This window comes from Terrapene carolina, unplaced genomic scaffold (assembly GCF_002925995.2).
Source record: "Terrapene carolina triunguis isolate 2854851 unplaced genomic scaffold, T_m_triunguis-2.0 Scaffold401, whole genome shotgun sequence".
NCBI classification, from domain to species: Eukaryota; Metazoa; Chordata; order Testudines; family Emydidae; genus Terrapene; species Terrapene triunguis.
Genome location: NW_020664752.1, coordinates 232,733 through 248,343, shown reverse-complemented (window position 1 = coordinate 248,343; position 15,611 = coordinate 232,733). Strand labels below are relative to the sequence as shown.

General features: G+C 65.2%; 1 protein-coding gene across 1 annotated transcript in view; it reads left to right on the top strand.

Moving 5' to 3' along the window:
- Positions 1 to 13,361, top strand: part of LOC112115110 (sacsin-like) — a 25,744-nt gene extending 12,383 nt beyond the window's left edge. Inside the window, 5 exon segments of the mRNA XM_029912964.1 lie at positions 421 to 1,795; positions 2,184 to 2,272; positions 2,557 to 12,819; positions 12,822 to 13,105; positions 13,149 to 13,361. Coding sequence (XP_029768824.1) covers positions 421 to 1,795; positions 2,184 to 2,272; positions 2,557 to 12,819; positions 12,822 to 13,105; positions 13,149 to 13,361 — 12,224 coding nt within the window.
- Positions 13,362 to 15,611: the final 2,250 nt, after the last annotated feature.

Here is a 15,611-nt window from a genome sequence, read left to right as displayed (position 1 = left end):
GGGAGGGTCTGCGTCATAGCTGGGGGGGTCTCTGGGGCAGCCCAGGGGGTTCGGGGTCACAGCCGGAGGGTCTAGGGGGGAGCCTAGGGGCGTCTCTGGGGAAGCTTGGGGGGGTCTGGGTCACAGCCCTGGGGGGTCTCTGGGGGAGCTTAGGGGGTTTGGGGTCACAGCTAGGGGGTCTCAGGGGGGAGCCTAGGGGCATCTCTGGGGAAGCTTGGGGGGGTCTGGGTCACAGCCCTGGGGGGTCTCTGGGGAAGCCCAGGGGGGTTCGGGGTCACAGCTAGGGGATCTCTGAGGGAGCTTAGGGGGTTTGGGGTCACAGCCAGGGGGTCTCTGGGGGAGCTCGGGGGGGCTGGGTTACAGCCAGGGGGTCTCTGGGAGGGAACGGGGCTCCCCGTCTCTCATCCCCTCTCCCTGCAGACCTGCCGGCGGTGCTGAGCGGCCCCTGGCTGGGCATGCTGGACCCGCAGCGGGTGGCGTTGGCGGATGGCGGGCAGCAGTGGCACCTGGAGGAGGCGGCGGCGGAGCTGGCCGACCAGTTCACGCCCTTCTGGGGGGCGCTGGAGGTCATGGGGCACGGCGAGGGGTCCCCGGCGGCCGGCCGCTTCCCCGGCACCCTTTTCCGCTTCCCGCTGCGCCACGAACCCTCCGGCATCTCGGACAACCTGTACAGCCCCGAGCGCGTGCGCCAGCTCTTCCTGGCCTTCATCCACGACGCCCCCACCTGCCTCCTCTTCCTCCGCCACGTCCGGCGCCTGGCCCTGAAGATGGTGGATGGCCAGGGGGCCACGACGGAGCTGCTGGAGACCACAGCTGCCCCGCGCCCGCTCAACGGGCCGGGCTCGGTCCAGGACGACGTGGCCGCTGCGGCGCTGGCCACCACAGCCTGCATCAAGGCCGTGGCTGTGCACGGCACGGCCACTAACGGGGACGCAGAGCGCGAGTGGCTGGTGGTCTCGGCTGTGCCGACCGAAGGTGCCTTCCCGGAGCTGGCAGAGCTGGCGGGCGCGCTGGGGAGCTTGCCTGGCGTGGCTTTGGCGTACCCGCTGCGGGGCGGCTGTGCCGGGCACCTCTGCTGCTTCCTGCCGCTGCCAGCCACGGAGGAGAATGCCACAGGACTGCCCCTCCACATCAACGCCCCCTTCCACCTGACGGACGACCGGCGGCACGTCCAGTGGGCTGAAGAAGACTGCGGCCGGGACCACGCTGCCCGGTGGAACCAGCTGCTGACCGAGGCGGTGCTGCCGCTCGCCTACCGCCAGGCCGTCGTGGTGGCGGCGGCTTGTCCAGGCGACCCCTATGGCGCCTGGCCCGACCCGGAGCTGAGCCGGCACCAGCAGCGCTACCGGAGCATGGCGGAACGGATCTGCCAGCAGCTGTGGGGCATGGAAGCCCTGGTGCTGGCCGGCCAACCCGGCACACGGCGGCTCCGAGCCACGGATGCCGTGTTCCTGCCGCAGAACGGGGCCGGCAAGGCCACGCTCCGGGTGCTGGAGGACGCCCTGGTGCAGGCGGGTGAGCCGCTGGCCACGGTGCCAGCCCACGTGCGCCGGGCGCTGGCCGCGGGCGGCCCAGCGGTGAAGGAGGCCACTCCGGCCTATGTGCGAAAGGTCCTGGGCCGTGTGGGGCCTGCCCGATACCCGGCTGACAAGCGGCTGCTGCTGGAGTACGTGGCCGGAGACAAGCGCTACGGGGGACTGGCGGGCCTGGAGCTGCTGCCACGTGCTGATGGGGGCTTTGCCTGCTTTGGGGGTGCCGGCGGCACGGTCTATGCCGACAGCGAGGCCTTCCCCAGGTAAGAGAGCCCCTGGCCCCTCCACCCGCCTCCCCGGCCACAGGACACCCAGTGAGCACGGCTTTGCTAGCCCACGGCACCTGGGAAAAGCAAGTTCTGTTGGGAGCCGGGCTGAGAGGCAGGGACCCGGGCCACGCCAGGGCCACAAATCAGCCCATGGAACGGGGATCCCACTGCCCCCGCCCAGCCAGCCCCCTGGTGTGGGGCCAGATGGGAGCTGGTGCCTCCTAGAGGGGAAAGGCCCGATGTCCCATTCCCCACCCCCCTGAGCCAGCCAGTCCCTGCCCTGGGGCCGGATGGGAGCAAGCACCCCCTAGAGGGGACAGGCCCCATTCCCTGCCCCCGCCCCCCCACCCTACTGTCTTAACTCTGAATTCCTGGTTTCCAGGATCCTGCTCCCTGGCCTGGCTGACAGTTTTCTGCCGGAGGATCTGACGCCCGCCCTGCTGAGTCACCTGCACCGGATCGCGGAGCAGGGTAAGTGGGAACCGTCCGTCCTTAGGTGCCCGTCTCTGCCCTGTGTGCCTGGGGCAACATGAACGTTGCTGGGCCCTGTTACCCAGCCCCTTCACCCCATCCGAGAGGCAGCCGCATCTCAGTGCCGGGTGAGGGGTCCCCGTATAACCAGCCACCCGCACCCCATCCCAGAGGTGGCTGCATTTCCGGTGGACTATATTACGCTGCTCTGGGTTTGCCTGCGGGACTGGGAGCCGACGTGGTCCTGGTCCGGCTGTGATCCCGGGTGTCTCTGGTTCTTGCAGGGCTGTTCAGGAACCTCGTCTCTCTGGACCTGGCTGTCATTAAGCAGAACCTGAAGGCCGCCCTCCCCGCAGACTGGTTCAAAGGCGGCTCTGCCCACGTCACTTGGTGCCCGGGCGACCACCCTCGCCAGCCTCCCCGCCAGTGGCTGGCTGCCTTCTGGGACTTCCTACAGCACCATGTCCGCTCCCTGGCGCCGTTTGAGGGCCACCCGCTCGTCCCCCTCACCCCCCCGGGCAAGGGCACCCGTAGCCTCCAGCTGGCGCGGCTCTCGCCCACGCCCACGCTGCTCTTCCGGAGCTGGGAGGGGCGCAGCCTCACTGAGGATGAATCTGGCGTTCTGGAGGCTCTGGGCTGCACGGTGATCCACAGTTGGGACCAAGCACTCTGGCACCGGCAGCTGATAGACTACGTCCTGGCGCCCACGGCCGGCAACGCGCTGAGAGCCTTCGACCACCTGGGCGTGGCAGGCGTGGCTGCCCGGCTGCGCTCCCTGCCCCCAGATCGCGGCAGGATCCTCTGCCAATTTCTCTCCCAGGCGCCCGCTTCCTCCCTCTCCGACCGGCAGGCCGTGGTGCTGGGCAGCTTGCCCATCTTCCAGAAGATGCCCTCCGTCTTGCCGCCTTGCCCGGCCGGGCTGGTGGCAGCCGGCAGTCACCAAGCTTTGGAGAGGAGCACGGTGCCGGCAGTGCCCGAAGACCTAGTGCTGCCGGAGCCGGTGCTGCGGTGCCGGGACGAGGCGGACCGCCGGCTTTTGCTGCAGAGCCAGGACAGGCTGCTTGGCGCGGCAGAGCTGGCGTTGCTGGCGGTGAGGGCGGTGAAGAAGGGGGTGTACGCCAAGCGGGCGCCGGACGCCGAGCGGCTCATGCTGTGGGTGCTGCGGCATGGGGACGCCCTCTTCGGGCACAGCAAGGCGCTGCAGACGCTGTGCGAGGAGCTGGCCTTCATGGACCGCGGCGGGACCCTGGCACGTGCCAACGAGCTCTTCGACCCCCAAAACATGATTTTCCGGGCCTTGCTGGGTCCCCGGTGCTTCCCACCCATGGCTTTCCGGGAGGCGGCCGTGCTCCGGTCCCTCTGTGCCCTGGGGCTGAAGACCAGCGAGACAGCCATCACCCCGGACCACATGCTAGAGGCCGCCCAGGAGGTGGGCCGGCTCCAGCAGGCCAGAGACGCCCCCGGGGCCACGGCCAAATCCCGAGCGTTGATCGACCTGTGCAACCGGACCTCCGCGCTGGGCCACTTCTGCCAGAAGAAGCTGCAGCGGCTGCGGGACCTGGCCTGGGTGCCCGCCACCGACCCGACCGAGCGCCAGCCGAATGGACCTTTCCTTCCCCCGGAGAGGCTGCGATCGGCCCGTTACGCCGGCCTGGCGGGGCTGGCGATGCCGCTGACGGACGCCTTCAGAGAGCCGGCCGAGGAGAAGTTGGGGTTGAGCCGGCCGCCCCCCCCGGAGAAGGTGCTGGTGAACCTGCTGCTCCTGGCACAGGGGGACCAGCCCAAGGATACCAGGACGCTGCTGCCGAAGCTTCACGTCGTCTACCAGCACATGCAGCAGAATCTGAGGCAGTTTCAGGTGGCGTTGTCCCACGCTGTCGTCTGGACCGGCAATGGATTCTCCGTCCCAGCCAAGGTGGTGCTGGCCTATCCTGCCGGCCTGGACTTGAGCTGCCTGGTGCCGAGGGTCCCCCAGGAGCTGCTGCCTTACCGCCGGCTCTTCCTGGCCTGGGGGGCGCGGGATACAGTGGGTGAGGAGGAGCTGAGCCAGGCCCTGTGCCGGCTGGGGAAGGAGATCGAGGGCCGCGCCGGAGGTGGCACCGAGGCAGAGCTGCGGCTGACCGTGGCCATCCTAGACTGGCTGAAAAGCAGAGGGCACCAGGGTGACAAAGACCTGCCAGTGCCGGTGCAGGCTCCGGGAGGATCTGGCTTCACTCTGCGTCCAGCCTCGTTGGCCCTGTATTGCGACATTGACCGGGCCAGCCTGGCAGATCTGGAAGGTGACGACGCGGAGTTGGCTGTGGTGCATGAGGCGGTGGCGCCGGCTACGGCCACCTTCCTGGGGGTGGCGCTGCTGAGCACGCGGGTGCTGCAGCCGCAGCTGTTTGAGGCGTGGGGGCCCTCGGAGCCCATCACCACGCGGATCTGGAACATCCTGCGGGAGTATACGGAAGAGGCCGACCTCTTCAAAGAGCTGATCCAGAACGCGGAGGACGCCGGTGCCAGGGCATGCTCTTTCCTGCTGGATCTGCGGCGCCACGGTGGTGGCACGGCCGGGCTGCTGGATCCCGGCATGGCCCCCTGCCACGGCCCGGCCCTCTGGTCCTACAACGATGCAGCCTTCACTGAGGAAGATTTAGTCAACATCATCCGGGTGGGAGCCGCCACCAAGGAAGGGCAGGAGGGCAAGATTGGCAAGTTCGGTCTGGGCTTCAACACCGTCTACCACGTGACCGATGTGCCCTCGGTGCTGAGCGGCAGCAGCCTCTTGATCTTCGACCCCAACGTCACCCACCTGCGGAAGCACATCCCCAACCCAGCCTGCCCCGGCATCCGGCTGGACCTGCGCCAGCGCCCGGCCACACTGACCACCTTCGCCGAGCAGTTCCGGCCTTACCGGGGCTTGTTTGGGTTCCAAACGCAGGAGCCGTTCGACTTCCCGGGGACGCTCTTCCGCCTGCCTTTCCGCACCGAGGAGGAGGCCCGGGAGTCGCGGATCAGCCAGGTGGCTTTCAGCGTCGACCGGGTCGAGAGGCTCCAGAGCGGCTTCCGGGACTTTTGCCACCTCTTGCTGCTCTTCCTACGTGGGGTGCGGGAGGTGTCGCTGAAGCGCCTTCCCAACCAGGCCCCCTCCCCAGAAGCCACCCAGTCCCTGGCCACGCTGTGCCGGGAGCAGATCAAGAGCCTTGAGAATGCTGGAGATTCCAGGACGGGCCAGTCCAGCATCGAACAACTGACGGTACAGTGGGAGTCGGACATCACCATCAGCCACTACCTGGTACACACCGCCCAGGGCACCGGAGAGTCCTTGGTTCTGTTTCAGCAGGGGATGCGTGACGGGACCCAGCCCTCGCCCCCCAGCGCTGGAGTGGCTCTGCCGCTCGCCCCCACTGAGCCGGGGAAGTGGGCTCCACATCTGGACGGCTTTGATGGGCGCGTCTTCTGCTTCCTGCCCCTGCCCATTGCCTCTGGCCTCCCGGTTCACCTCCACGGGGCCTTCGCCGTCCTCTCCAATCGCAAAGGACTCTGGGATGCCACAGCCAAGGGCGAGTGGAACTGGGCGCTGCTGCGCGACGCGGTGCCGGCTGCCTGGCTCCAAGCGCTGAGCCTGCTCCGAGACATGCACCGGGAGGGTGACCTGGAGGACTACGAATACCACACCTTTTGGCCGGACGCCGGCAAAGCCAGGCATCCCTTCACCGAGGCCGTGAAGGCCTTCTACCACGCGCTGGCCGATGGGCGGGACCTGGCGCTGTTCTCCGACGGCCGGCGATGGTGCACCATGAACAACGCCCGCTTCCTGGACTCCACCATCACCCGTAACACGCGGGTGGGGCAGACGGCCACCAGGGTCTTTGCCAACTTGCTGCCGGAGCCCCTCCTGGCCGTGCAGCTGCCGAACTGGGTGAGATCTGGGTTCCAGGCCAGTGGCCAGGAGGACACCCTGCTGCCCAATACCTATGACTGGGTGAGGTTCTACCAGAAGATCGTGTTTGCCAACATGGGCACGCTGGACGCACCCGACCGTGACGCCTTGATTCTTCATGCCCTGGACATGAGCGATGCCACGGTAGACCAGCTGCTGGCCTCTGTGTCCTGCATCCCTACCACCCCCCGAGGGCAGCTGCAGCCCATCAGGAAGGTGGTGCACCCCCGGGGCAGAGCCGCCCCGCTGTACAACCCCCAGGACGGGCGCTTCCCCACCGGGACTGGCTTCCTGGCGCCGGAGAGGCTGCTGCGGCTGGAGGGGCTGGGCATGGCCAAGGACGTGGTGCCGATGAAGGAGCTGCTGGAGCGGGCCCGCACTGTGCAGGCTCTCTGGCAGCGTGACCAGCGGCAGGGCTGTCGGAGAACCTGCTGCATCCTGGAGCTGCTGGAGCAGCTGTTGGAACAGGGTTTGGACAACACTGCCCAGGTGGCCTTCCGTGCCGTCCCCTTCCTGCCGGCTGCCTTGCCTGGTGCCCGCCATGAGCTCTGCCGGCCCACCGATCTCTACCACCACAAGCACAGGAGCCTGGTGGGGCTGATCCAACCCGTCCTGGCCGGCAAGGACCTGGGAGGGGACTTCAGGTTCTCCAAGGCGCTCCAGGACTTCCTGGGGCTGAGCCGCAAGCCGCCGGCCGGCATGGTGCTGCGGCAGCTGGCGGAGGCGTGCCAGAGCTCCAACGCCCTGCCCAAGCTGGAGCTGGAGGAGACCGCGCGGCAGTGTTACGCCTACCTGGACAAGCTGCTGAGCAAGCAGCCCACATGCAAGGAGGAGGTAGCTGAGAAGGCTGCGGCATTCTCCTTTGTCCTGGTGGGGGCGCACTTTGTGTCGGTGAAGGCAGTGGCCCGGGAGCTGTCATTCGAGGCCTCCCCGTATCTCCACCAGCTGCCGCAAGAGTACTGGGGGTTCAAGGCGCTGTGGGGGTGCGTGGGGCTGCAGGAGACCTTCGCCTTGGAGAACTACACGTGGGTGCTCCGGGACCTGGCCGGGAAGACAGCTGGGCGGAGTCTGTCCCCAGAGGAGCTGCAGTTGGTGCTGAGGCTAGTGACCATCGGGCTGATGGAGGCCTCGCCGGATTGGCAGCCGGTGGGCGCTTACGAAACTCAGGGCATCTTCTTCCCGGATCAGCAGGGTGTCCTGCGCCCGGTGGCCAAGTTGCACTTCGATGACACACCCTGGCTGCCCCGGGAGGAGGGGACGCCCTTGTGCCACGGCCGGATCCCCCGGGAGTTGGCACTGCGCTACGGCGTGCCCACCACCAGGCACCGGGCGCTGGTCCAGGGGAAGATCCGGGGGCTGGAGCTGGCACCGTGGGCGTCGGAGTTCGGCGCCCGGGAGGAGCTGACCGTGCGGCTGCAGAACATCCTGCGGGAATACTCCTCGTCCTCCTGTGACGTGCTGAAGGAGCTGCTGCAGAATGCCGACGACGCCGGCGCCAGCCGGATCCACTTCGTCTGGGACCGGCGCCACCACCCCACCCAGCGCGTCATCTCCGAGGAGTGGGGTGGCCTGCAAGGCCCCGCCCTCTGCATCTACAACGACAAGCCCCTGACGCAGGAGGACATCGAGGGCATCCAGCGGCTGGGCGTGGGGGGCAAAGGTGGGCGGCAGGACAAGACGGGCAAGTACGGACTGGGTTTTAACACCGTCTTCCACCTGACGGACTGCCCCGCCTTCATGACGGGCGACAGCGCCCTGGGCATCTTCGATCCCCATCTCCGCTACGTGCCCACGGCCAACGAGCAGTACCCGGGCGCCATGTTCAGCATCAACGGGGACTTCAAGAAGACCTTCCCTGACGTCTACACCACCTTCCTGCCCGACCTCTTCGACCTGAGCCAGGGCGTGCTCTTCCGCCTGCCGCTGCGGACGGCGGAGGGCGCGGCTGGCTCGCGGGTGTGCCAGCAGATTATCCACGAACAGGTCCTGGAGGCAATGCAGGAGGCGCTGGCGCAGGAGGCCGAGAGCTTGGTGCTGTTCCTTCGCCATCTGAGGACCGTCGTCTTCTCCGAGATCACCGAGGGCGGGGTGCAGCCGCGGGAGCTGCTGCGGGTGGAGACGGAGATGGAGGAAAGCAGCCTGGCCCTGCGAAGGGCGTTCCAGGAGCGGCTGAGCCAAATGGCTGTGTCGGGCAGCGAGGAGGCCACGCCGGTGAGGGTGGTCTACACGATGAAAGTCAGTCACGGCTGCTCTCGGCCTCCCACCAGCTGGGGAGTAGTGTGGCAGGCCGGGGTGGACGACGCAGCCAAGGAGGAGTCTCCGGACCCGGAGCGCCTACCGTACGGCGCCGTGGCCGCCTGCCTGGATGCAGTCCTGCCTGGCAGGGCCTTCTGCACCCTGCCGCTGCCGCTGAAGACCGGCCTGCCCGTCCACATCAACGGCAACTTCTCGGTGGACTCGGCTCGCCGCGACCTGCACAAAGAGGACGGCGGGAGCCGGAACACGGCCTGGAACGGTTTCCTGATGCAGCGGCTGCTGGCCCCGCTCTATTGCCGGCTGCTGGATTGGCTGCGGAAGAAGCTGGGGGAGGCGCTGTGCTTCATGACACTGCAGGCCTGCTTGGAGATGCTGGAGCCAAAATATCTCCAATACTTCCCAGCCGTGAGGGAGCGCGTGCCCCCGCCCTGGCACCAGCTGGTCAAACGGGTCTACGAGCTCATTGCGGAGATGCAGCAGCCCCTGATACCCGTTTACCAGACAGAGACCATCCGCCTCCATGTGCACAGTGTGGAGATGGTGAGAATCACATGGACTGCGACCGGTGAGGGCCACCTGCTCCAGGAGCCCTTCTTCCTGCAGGAGGAGGCCCGTGACTCTATGAGCCATGTCCTCCAAAGACTTGAGATGAAGCTCGTCCCGGCCTTCCGCAGCCTCCGACAGATCCACGCCGAGTTCACCAGGGCGGGCGTGAAGGTCCTGACCTTGAATCCTGGATCTCTCCGCTGCTTCCTCAAAGCGCTGCCTCTGGACCCGCCCTGCCGGGTCTCGGAGACGCCCCTGAAGGACCAGTCCAGCTGCCTCCTCCTGCTGGAGTTCTGCCTAGAGGAGCTGCAGAAAGGGGACGTCGGGGACCTGGAGGGGCTGCCACTCTCCGTGACCCACGACGGCATGCTGCGGCGGTTCAGCACCCGGGAGCCGGTGTTCCAGAGCCCAGCCCACTGCCTCTTCCCGCGGCAGCATCGCCAATTCCTCGCCTACCACGTCAGCTACAAGCCGCTACTGCTCCAGGCCGGCTTCCTGAAAGCATTCACCCTGCAGGAGGCAGCCAGGTTCATCCAGGAGGTGCTGGGGCAGCCGGATTGGGAGGCCCAGTCGGCAGAATCCCGGAAGTGGCTGAAAGAGGTGTGGAAGCTCTTCAACCACATGATCTATGAGGCCAGTAAACCCAAGGAAGAAGCCATGAGCAAGGCCTTCAGAGAGTTGGTCTCCCTCTTCGAGTACTGGGCCATCCTCCCCATCTGCAGCGACCAGCCTGGAGACGAGCGCCTGGTTCCTCTGGTCTCCCTGCCCAGCATCATCCATGGGTACACCAGCGAGGTGGAAAACTCCCTGGGCAAGCTTGGCTTTGCCAAGCTGGATATCCTGATGATCCCCCATGATATCCGCTTCCACTGCATCCGCCCACACCTGCTGCAGACACACGACCCCGTTTCGGTGCTGAAGCAGCTGGCCGCTAGGCCTGGTCTCCATTGGGATGAGCTGAAGTCCTATGAGACCTTCGGGCTGTTGAGGTTCCTCACGCAAAAGGTGGAGGAGCTGGCGCACAACCCGCTGGCTCAGCTCCAGTCCCTGCCCTTGTTCCAGACGCATCAGGGGACGTGGGTGGCGCTGGCCTTTTACCACAACGTCTACATCCTAGAGACCAAGATCCCCAAGCTCTCGAAGGACTTCCAGGCCTTGTACCAGCTGGACCAGCAGACTGTCTTGCTCCAGGACAACGATCTCCATCGGGGACTCTCCAAAAGTCTTGGCATTGGCATCTTGAATGATCTGCAGCAATTCATCCGCCATCTCCTGCCCCATCTGCCCCGTCTCCCAGAATCCCAGCTGCTTGAGGCCTTAAGGCTGCTCTTCACCATCCAAAGCCAGTACCGGGAGGAGTACCTGGCGGAGAAGAAGACCATCGTCTCGGCCTTCGGGCCCGTCAGCTTCATCCGGGACAAGCAGGGGGTCCTGCACCCAGCTTCCTACTTCTACGACGGAGAGGTGCTGCTCTTCCAGACGCTGCGGCTCGACGCCAGGTTCGTGCCCGACGCGTTCTTCCAGGAGGTGAGGGTGGAGAAGTTCATGGTGAACTCCTTCCTGCGGGATGTGGGCATGAAGCGGGAGATCTCGGAGGACGACTTTGTGGAGTTTGCCACGCGGATCGAACGTCAGGCGGGGCAGGAAGGTGCGGCGGACGGCGACCTCCCCGACCAGCGGAAGGCGCTTCTGTCGCATCTGCTGTCCCAGCCCAGTGACTCCCTGTCGGACCGCTTCCTGGAGAGAGTCTCGTCCATCCGCTTCCTCACCCCACGGAGGGTGCCGGACGATCTGAGGAACTTCCATCCACCCTGCGTCTTTCATACACAGCCCGTGGCCCCCAAGGGTGCTCTGGTGGTGCCACGGAAGGAGGATGTGGCCCTGGTTTGGACGTCCGCTGTGATCCTTGCCCTGCCCTTTGTCCCTTGCATGAAGAACGCCCGGTCCGTGCTGGAGCGTCTGGGAGTGCTGCAGGCCGTGCCAGCCCTGGTGGTCCTGGACAACCTGAAGAACGTGTGCCAAGCGCGGTGTGAGACCAAGGAAGGGTGGGAAACCCGGACCCGTGTCTTCATGCAGACATACGGCTACCTGGAGCGCGACTTGAGGGGCTTCAACGCCGACTGCCTGGCAGGGCTGCCAGTGGTGCTGGTGAAGGAGAAGCAGGTGGCGGAGGCCAGCCAGGTGGTCTTCTCCTTGCGGCATGAGAAGGAGTTTCGGCCCTATCTCTACACCGTGCCCCCGTTGGTGGCTGTGTACAGCGAGCTGCTGCAGAAGCTGGGCGTGGAGCAGGAGCCCTCCGTCCGGCACTACGCCCGGGTACTGCGCCGGATCCACCAGGAGACCCAAGACAAAGAAACCCTGCAGCCCAACCTCACCAAGACTGTCCGGCGGGCCACCCAGCATCTCTTCCAGCTGCTCAGCCAAGGGAAAGCGGACTTTTCCGGGGTGGAAGAGCTCCATCTGCCTTGCACCGATGGGAAGCTCTACCGCTCCAATACCCTGGTCTTCAGCGACTGTGCCCCTGCCGACGTTAGCCAAGCCTTGGGGAGCACCTTCCGTTTCCTGGTGGACCTCTCCAGATGCCACCTGCCCTCTCCAGAATACGACCCCTGGAAGCTGGTGCGGCAGCTGCCCCAGCCCCTGAGGCCCCAGCTCCTGTCAGAGATCACGGAGCTGCAGCTGGAGGAGGCCTCTCTAGAGCTGTGCCCTTACCGCGAGTTCTGCGAGAGCCAGAACCAGCTCTACGGCATCCTGGTGTCTCGTGAATTCCGGGAGGGCTTGGCGGCGCTGTTGAGGTGGCAGAGACGGGACGAGGAAGAAGAGGCGGAGACGGCCAGGAGGGAGCGGGAGGTGGCTTTCTCTGCCGAGCGGCTGGAGGTGGTGTGCTGTGAGAAGATCCAGACGGTGATGATGCACCGCGGGAAGCGGCTGGAGGGGAGCCAAGTCTCCCAGGTTGTCCATGTGGTCCTGCATGCCGACGGGAGGCGCCGGGTCTACCTGCTGCACCAGGAGAGGATGGATCTGGGCCAGTCAGTCCAGATCCTGGGCAGCCTGGCCCAGGAGGTGGACAGTATTATGGGAGGGATGGTGCGTTGGAAATCCATGTCAATCCTCATGCAGATGTTGGCCTGCAAGGACCCTGGCAAAGTGCTCAGCGTGCTGGAGAGGAACAGGGTGCCCTTGCAACCCAGCACCCACCCCGACGCCTACACCCTGCCCAGCCCCGGTACGGAGATCCCCCAGGAGTGGTACGACAGCCTGGACATGAGCATCCTCAACACCTTCGCCCCGGGTGACTACGTGGGTTACCTGGACCCGGCGGCACCCGAGGAGCGCTACCAGTACGCTGTGGTGCTGGAAGTCCTGCCGGATGGTGCGGTGCCCATGTACCGCATTGACCTGGGAGCCGGGCGCCAGGAGGAGGTGAGCGCCAACGACCTGTATCAGTTCAAGAGGATCCAGGTGGATGGCCGCGGCCAGGCACTGGTGCTGGTGCCGGACCAGCAGCGGCAGCAGGAGAGGCGGGAAGCGTGGTACCGCCAGTCGCTGGGGCAGGTGAAGGAGGAGGTGGACACCTGCCTGGCCAAGATCTGGGAGCTGCCCGAGGGGGAGCGGCGGAAGGCGATCCGGCGGCTCTACCTTCGCTATCACCCCGACAAGAACGTGGGGCAGGAGGAAATGGCCAACGAGGTTTGCAAGTACCTGCGGGAGAGGATCCAGGAGCTGGAGGAGGGCAGGAAGCCCCGGGCAGCGAGCAATCCCCGCAGCCCCCAGGCCTCGGGCGGCAGGCACCATCCCAGTAGCCACCGGGGCTTCTCAGCCTCGTGGGACGAATGGGATGGGGAGGCCAGGCACCACAGGCAGAGCCGCAGGGAGTTCACCGGCCAAAGGGACCATGGTTTCCACTACGATTTCTGGTCGTACCACCGGGCCCAGGCCGGCCGGCGTCCCCAGGCCGAGGAGGCTGGGCGCTGGCTCCGGCAGGCCCAGAGCGACCTGCGGGCGGCTGGCCACGACGTGGGGCAGCGCTGCACCAACTGGGTCTTCTACAAGGTCCACCGTGCTGTGGAGAAGGCCCTGGCGGCTGCTGTGTACGACCGGGGGGAGTGCTTCGAGCGGGAGCAGACGCTGGCCTCACTGGCGCAGAAGGTGGCAGCCTACGACCCTGGGCTGGAGGGGCTGCCGGCACAAGTGGTTGAACTGCGCCGGCACGGCGTGGACGACAAGACCACGCAGTATCCCAGCTACCACCCCCCGCCCACCATCCCCAACGAGGCCTTTCCGGCCGTAGAGGAGCAGGAGGTGCTGCGGCTGGCGCAGGGTCTGCTGGATGTGGTGCAGGCGCACGTGGCCAGGCACTGAGGACTGGGGACGGTGCCACAGGGATGGTGCTACTCAGGGCAGTGAGAGCGCCCCCTGGGGGAGGCACCGGGGGCTGCACCAGAGGGACCTGCGCCTACTACTGTTAGCAGCAAGGCAACCCCCAATCAGGGACTGTGCCATGGAGACCTGGCTTCTCTAGCAGTGACAGCGCCTCCGGGGGGAGCCACTGGGGACTGCACCATAGGGACCAGCGTCTACTACTGGTAGTAGCAAGGGCAACCCCCTACCAGAGCCTATGTCATGGAAACCCGGCTTCTTCAGCAGTGACCGTACCCGTGGCAGGGGTGGGGGCACTGGCTCCAAGCTGCTGTCACTGTGGGTGCAGGGGGATGGGGGAGGGACAGGGGCCTTTGTGGGCAGGGGGTTAGCGTAAGGTTGATGCTGTGATGGCTCGTATGGGGCTGCTCCAAAGGCGGCCTGACCCTCTCCCCCGGCCCTGCTGTTTGCCTCATCTCTGCTCCTGCAGTAGCTGGCTTTTGTATTAGGAGGAATAAACCCAGTTACTCCAGTAACCCAGCGTCCTTGAAGTCATGGTGTCAGCCCTTCGCTCCAGGACAGTCCTCTTTTGGGGGGAGGGTCCTGCCCCCTGCTGGAGGGGATGAGCCCTGCTCTCTGGGGGTGGGTGGGTTCCGGCTGCCCATCCCCCTCCCGCCAAGGTCCCTTCCCCGAGGCTGGCAGTGACAGAGCTGGGCACCCTCCCCCCCCCCCCGCCACACACACACTGTCAGGGCTGGGGCCCTGTCCAACTCAGAACAGGCGCTGGGGGGCAGGGGGATTCCATTTCCATCTTTAGGGTGGGTCACAGATGACCCAGAACTCGTGTGGCTGGGGGGCAGGGAATGAGGCACAGGGCACTGGCTCCCATCTGGCCCCAGGGCAGGGACTGGTTGGCTTGGCGGGGTGGGGAATGGGGCACAGGGCCTTTCCCCTCCGTGACTAGCTTTGGTTTCCAGCTGTTGTGTGGCCCCTGCCTGAAATGGGTTCACTAGGTCTCAGCCCAATTCCTCGTGGGATGGGCCTCGGAGCCTGAGCCCTGCTCTGCCCCCTAGCGGCGGGTCCCCCAGGGTGGGAGGTGGCTGTGGGGACAGGGGCTCATGCTGCCGTTGGGTTCTGGGGGCTGCTGACCGTGAGGCTTGGGGCCCAGCCCCTCTCAGGGTGTCTACCCTGGGGCCCTGCCCTGTCCTGGGGGCCTTGCTGGAATGGACCATGCTCCAGTTCATTGGGGACCTGCACTGAGTTGATGCCTGCCCCCAGCTCCATAGGATGGGCACTCCTCCACCATGCCCTGCAGTTAGTATGGGCCAGAGAGACCCTACAATAACAGTGGGTGCAGCGCTGTTATTCCAGAGAGACCGTACAATAACACAGTGATGGTGGCAGCCCCATTACCCCAGAAAGACCCTACAATAAAAAACTAGGACTCAGCCTCCATTTCTCCCAAGAGTCCCTACAATAACAAATCAATACACAGTCCCACCACTCATGAGAGACCCTACAACAACAAAGCAGCATATACATCCCCATTGTTCATGAGATACCCTATAATAACAAACCAGTGGATGTAACCCTGGTGTGTGTGTGTGGTGGTGGTGGGGGGGGGCAGCACATCCCTCGGCCTTAGCATAAGGAGTAGGCAGAAAGAGGGAAGAAATTAACACGCTGCACAAAATTGAGATGCTGAGAAGCAAATTAACCAAGGGTACATCTTCACTTACATCCGGGTCCGGATGTAAGCAATCGGTTTTCTGAGTTCAATTTATCGCGTCTGGTTAAGACGCGATAAATCGATCCTGGATCGATCCCGGAAGTGCCCCGGATCGATCCCGGAAGTGCTCGCCGTCGACGCTGGTACTCCAGCTCGGCGAGCAGAGTACGCAGCATCGACGGGGGAGCCTTCCTGCCGTGTCTGGACCGCGGTAACTTCGGACTAAGGTACTTCGAATTCAGCTACGTTATTAACATAGCTGAATTTGCGTACCTTAGTCCGAAGTGGGGGGGTTAGTGTAGACCAGGCCCAAGGAACCGAAGGGCATGAAGAGAAGAAATTCTTGAATTGCCTGTGCACCAATGCTGGCAGCCTGGGGAACAAAGAAGAGGAAGTGAAATTGCTCATTTGTGAGCATAAATGCAATCTAGTTGGTATCACTGAAACCTGGCGGGATGATTTGCACGACTGGATTGTTAAAATGAATGGTTATACACCTATTTAGGAAGGAGCAAGAGGGCTTT